Source organism: Ostrea edulis, chromosome 9, assembly GCF_947568905.1.
Source record: "Ostrea edulis chromosome 9, xbOstEdul1.1, whole genome shotgun sequence".
Taxonomy (NCBI): domain Eukaryota; kingdom Metazoa; phylum Mollusca; class Bivalvia; order Ostreida; family Ostreidae; genus Ostrea; species Ostrea edulis.
In genome coordinates, this window is record NC_079172.1 from 63,517,903 (window position 1) to 63,523,613 (window position 5,711).

General features: G+C 36.2%; 1 protein-coding gene across 1 annotated transcript; it reads right to left on the minus strand.

Moving 5' to 3' along the window:
• Positions 1 to 399: 399 nt before the first annotated feature.
• On the minus strand, positions 400 to 5,344 carry LOC125660431 (uncharacterized). Its single transcript, XM_056149868.1, has 2 exons — positions 3,219 to 5,344; positions 400 to 1,052 (listed from the first exon to the last, which is right to left on the minus strand). Exon 1 carries the CDS (start codon positions 5,279 to 5,281, stop codon positions 3,461 to 3,463), a length of 1,821 nt encoding a protein of 606 aa, XP_056005843.1. The 5' UTR covers positions 5,282 to 5,344; the 3' UTR covers positions 400 to 1,052; positions 3,219 to 3,460.
• Between the last annotated feature and the right edge of the window lie 367 nt (positions 5,345 to 5,711).

Sequence of the window (5,711 nt, forward strand, 5' to 3'; positions counted from 1 at the left end):
GCTCAGGTGAACTAAAAACCACACAATGCTACTCTTTTCGGTATAAAGCAACTTGGTTTGTTGATTTCATGTTAAGTTTTGATTATATTGTCCATTTTATTATTTTACATGGAAGGCACATTTGTCACCTAAGTGGGGAGGGTGGTTAACCCCCTCCCATCCTCCCATCCCAGGTTCTATGTGCCTAAGTATAATTCTTTGTAGTATACACCGTGTTCTGTTGATGTTTGTAATTATATGGATCTGGTCCGCAATGTAACTTTTTTTTTTTTAAATTTCTCTTCTAAGAGACTTGAACAAATTTAATGATTTATCGCTTTCCAGAAAACAATTTTTTAACATGTAAAATCTTTCTGAAATTAAGACCAATTAGGAAAGCAAGTTAACTTCAAACAACAATTAATTTCTTAATTATTTTACAAATACACCATTTCCAAACAATAAATAAATGGACCTCTTATATGATGGCGCCACTATGTCCTCAAAAACAATGTTTTGAAATCCTATACAACGGTATTCACACAGTTTTGTCATTTCTTGTCCTGTGGATCTACAGCGGATTTGAATAACCCATCATATTTTGCAGTTATCATTCCCTGGAAAGGGTCCAGGACCTTCCTTTAATACAAATTATTCACCCTTGATATTGACCCTTTATTTCTTAAATGATAATTTTTTACTTTGATCATTTGTCCTTAGTACAGGTATAACAAGAAAGTTAATAAATATTCTTTTATATTTCTGACATCCATATCTATGCATATCCTCTTCATTAAATTTGCCTTCTAAAAGGCTTTCTTTCAATATGTATTGTATAAAAACTACAGGTATCTATCAAACACATCTAAATGACACTTTCAGAAAATGTCTTCCATTTCTAAATTAGCAAACACTTCACATGTTTATCGTTATTACGCTATAGATAGCCTAACTGTCATACATATACAATATGTAACATCAAAAAGGAATGTCTGTCTTTTTCTCAACTTTCATCACTGTATTTTTTCTTGTACATATATGGAAACTGGCAAATGGCAATTTATGTATAGAATCTGAAATAAAGAAAAAATGGTTATATTCAAATGTTGTTTCAGAAATTCAGACAACCGATGAACCGATGACAATCGATGAACATGCAAATCTATAATGTATCACAGTCCAACTCATTGTCATATGATACACAAATTTATAGTTACCTTGTTGCAATAATACATTTTGAAGCGCTCACTATTAATGTTGCGAATGTTGGCATGCATGAAAGGTGGAGATAACGAACAGTGAATAATCTCATCAATCCCATAAGCAATACAAAATAGATAGTTGGGCAAACACGGACCGCTGGACACACCAGAGGTGGGATCAGGTGCCTAGGAGGAGTAAGCATTCCCATGTAGATTATTCAGATTTACATTAAATAATCATCTGAAAACTTGTGATTTAGTTGATATTTAAATCTGGTGCTAAATCTATAAGTTATTAAGTTATTATCATGTACGGAGTTTGATATTTAGTTGATATGAAAAATTTTTGTTTGTGATTTAGTGATATATAAATTCGGTGCTAAGATTATAAGGTGTTATGCACAGTTTTTGAGATTTAGTTTAAATATACACCCGGTACTAGGGCTATAATTCATTATTACGTTTGATGCCTGAGTTTCAGTGGATATATGAGACCGGTGCCTAAGGCTATAATGTACCATTCTGTGCGATACTTCAGATTTAGTTGATTTAAATAAGCCTGGAGATAGGGCTTTAAGTTTTAATCATGAGATTTGATATGCAAGACAATCTGATTAAAATCAGCTCCTTGATTTTGTTTATGTCGCTACAAGGGGAACAGAGGAGCGGATCGAGGAGCTGATTTTAATTAGATTGATATGCAAGGCTGACGTTAAGGCTGTATGTGATTGTTACGTACGGTGCTTGTGATCTCGATGAGTTTTAATTCTTTGATAGGGTTATAATATTTTTAATGATTTGAAGATATCAGGAATTGAATTGATTGATGTGCGTAACAATTCAATAAAAGATTTCTTCAAATAATTAATGGGTCTTTAATTCTGAATTATTGAACACATTAATTGATAGCATTACTCATTCTGCTAAATTGCTGCACTCAAAGAATCAGCTTGGAACTCGTATCCAGCAGAACGCGTACCCAGGAAAACTCGTACCCAGAAATTTGGGTACGTTTTCTCCTGGAGAAAAACTATGGTTTTTTTGTTATATAAATTCTGGTAAGAGTTCTTCTGGAGAAAAAAGTTTGTCATTATATAGTAATCAAAATTTTGATATGAGTTTATCTCATTAAGAATTATACCATTTTAGGTATTGGAATTTGGGTACAATTTCTCCTTGCGAAAATCAAGGATTTCATACATTATACATAATTTACTATGAACATGATTTTCAATTGAATAAAAAAAGTGAATACAATGATCGTACTTGTTTGTTGTTTTTTTCTCTCATTTGAATTGCGGTTTGGCGTGAGACGATAATTAGTATAATTATTGCAATTAAACACCAATTTTTAACTTCCGACATAGCATTTTTATAGCGGACCTCTATTCTCCGGCACATAAAGGAGAACTCGTACCCAGATTTTTATGACAAAATGACGGAAGTTTTTCACCAGGAGAACTCGTACCCAGATTTTTGACAGACATGACAGTTTTTCTCCAGGAAAACTCGTACTCATTTTTTTTTATTACAGAACTGACAAAGTTTTTTTTCTGCAGGAGAACTCGTACCCAGATTTATCAGATAAAATGACAATGTTTTTTCCCCAGAAAAACTCGTACCCAGACTTTTATGACAGAAATGACAGGGTTTTTTTCTGTAGGAGAACTCGTACCCACATTTCTATTTGATAAAATGACAAAGTTTTTCTTCAGGAGAACTCGTACCCAGATATTGATAGGTACGACTTCTCTTGGAAAACTCGTACCCGGGTACGTGTTCTCCTGGAGAAGTCGTACTCGGATACGACTTCTCCAGGGTACGATTTCCCAGGAGAACTCTTACCCAAATTTCTAGGTACGAGTTCTCCTGGGTACGAGTTATCCTGGGTACGGGTTCTCCAGAAGTCGAACAGATGATAAGGCCGGCGTTTACCTAGCGTAATTCGGTGCATCGATGGTACACACGTCGTGCAAAACGCCACTGAGATCGCACCATACCTCTAAATACTATCAGGAACTTGAATGTAGAACGTACCTATATGTCTAACTCTGGGATTCACCGACAGACGATTACTCACATACACCAAAGCGGACTTTTGAGTGACATTTCTTGGTAACCGTTCGGTGACAGCAGGACGGCACTGTGTTGGTTTTCCATCTGGTATGATACATTTGATTCCTGAATTAGAGTCAAGTTACTAAAGATACTGGAAATGATAAATTACCGGGCTCGGACCATCATCGCAAAACATGTTAATTGTCTCCGTTCACGCTACGTCAATTCGGTTTGAGGTTGGTACTTCCGGACTCAGGAAGCGTGGCTAGCAACGATGGGTACATATATGAAAATGAACAGATTTCACAGGATATTTCGTTGTGGTGCTTTTTCAAATGTTTGCTAAACGTTACACTAGAAGCTAACGATTTCGCATGACTCACACCCCAGAAACGATTCTTTGAGTATTTCTTTAGAACATTTTTGACTCCTTGCCGAGAAATTGGTTTACACAATCTATAACATCCAAAAGCTTTAATATCGCCGTCAGAATCGGCTACCCATAATTTGTCTGAGGGATCAACACAAATACTTTCAATATTCCCTCTAAAAGACCAAGACCACGTCAGATTCCCAATTTTGTTCACGATATGGACCTCTTTTTTATTGTCGTCTAAGATCAAAATGTCACCTCTGCTGTTGTGTGTTATCTCCATTGGACAAATGGTCCGCAAGTTGTCAAGAACTTGGGCCACCGCGAATGAATCATTGCGATCAGTGAAACATCTACTGATTTTGACGATTTTCCTGACCTCTGACCTATCAAGCAGCGCTAAGAACCACACACTACCGTCAATATTTTCAGTGACGGAAAACACATTTAACAGATCGTAAAAGGAAAATGGAAATTCGCTACTACTTGCCAGGATCTGCAATAAATTCCCGTCACTGATATCATATTTGCGAATTTCTCCTCTACCTGTGGCCATGTTACAGGTACAGACCAGCAAAGAGTCGTTTGAGGAAGACGAAATAGCCGTGATGATACCAGATTCCGTCACCAGTTTTTGTGTACAATTAGCAGACTCCGTCGTCAGGTTTTGTGTACAATTAGCAGACTCCGTCATCAGTTTTTGTGTACAATTAGCAGACTCCTGCACCAGTTTTTGTGTACCTTTAGAAGAAAGTTTGTATACTGTATTTTTGGAGTTATCTACGTATACTATATGATCTCGAGCTAAGGTGACGAATTCTGGAACCATATCTAAAATGTATTTACTGCGACAACTCCCACAGATGTCATGGTGGCTTAAAACTCTAGCGTTCTTTTCGTGTACCCAAACGCTGATGTCACTGCTGCCAAAGAGTTTTACACCTGAAAATGGTTTGGTGAAAATCCGGATATTGCATATCAAAAGAGGTCCGAAATTCTTTTTGGGGCGGCCACCTGGGTTAGCAATCGAAATGACATTAATATTTGGTGCTGTTATGAATGTTGCATTCGGGACGTTTTTGGACAAAGTTTGTCCAAGGCTAAAAGAATCCTGCATTTGTCTACATAGACGAATGTACTCTTCTCCTCTACGCTTGATGTCAGTTAGGTGAGGTAAGTTATATCTTGCTGTAGTTAGGAAAGCATGTTTCATTTTCCACTTCAATTGTTTGGATCTTCCATAATTAACAGGAACTCCTTGTTCAATTTTTGCTAAAAATTTTGTAATGTTCCTGATCTTTGAACGAACGAGCCTCAAATAGTTGATCATTCTTTCAAAATATACAAGTTGTTCCGATGTTGTCATGGTATAATGAAACTCGTGATCTTCAATACTACTATCACAAATTACTTTTCTACAAGTGAAACAGCAAACTTCCATACACGGTCCCTTTAGGAGACACATATGACTTCCACAAGCTTTACTCCTGATTTTTGCTCTCTCTCTGTACAAAACAATCCTGTGAGAATTTCTGCGTTTAAAATGAATCTTAGAACACCTGAAACACAGGCCCATACAACAATCATGACAAAAACATTTTAGAGGGAATTCACAGTCTTCTATTTCACAAAATTTCACGTTAACAGCGCTCTTAAAGATGCTATCCATACCCACGGAACGCCAAGTACAAGTCTACAAACACCAGACCTGCTACACCGGTACAGTTTTTAAAATAGCCTTCTTTTTAGAAAAAAAAAGTTTGGCTTTGCCGATAGAATATTTGTGCAACTAAGTGAAAAGATATTTCGCTTTGAAAAAATCAATAAATACAAGATTTGCTCTTGAGTGCCTGTTCAGTTCACCTGGTAATTGTTTCGTCAATATTGAAGTGCAGTATTCCCGTTTTATAAAAACTAGGGCAAGAAAAACACCATTGTATATAGACTGACTTTAGTATGAATGTTACATAAATGTTACATAAAACTAATTGATGCTAACCAGAGAGGTCTGAAAGACTCTTTATTTGCAAATCTTGAGACGGCCAGGTAAGCTTTAAAGGAAATGAGGCATTTCAAATACAACCATGTTAGATAATATT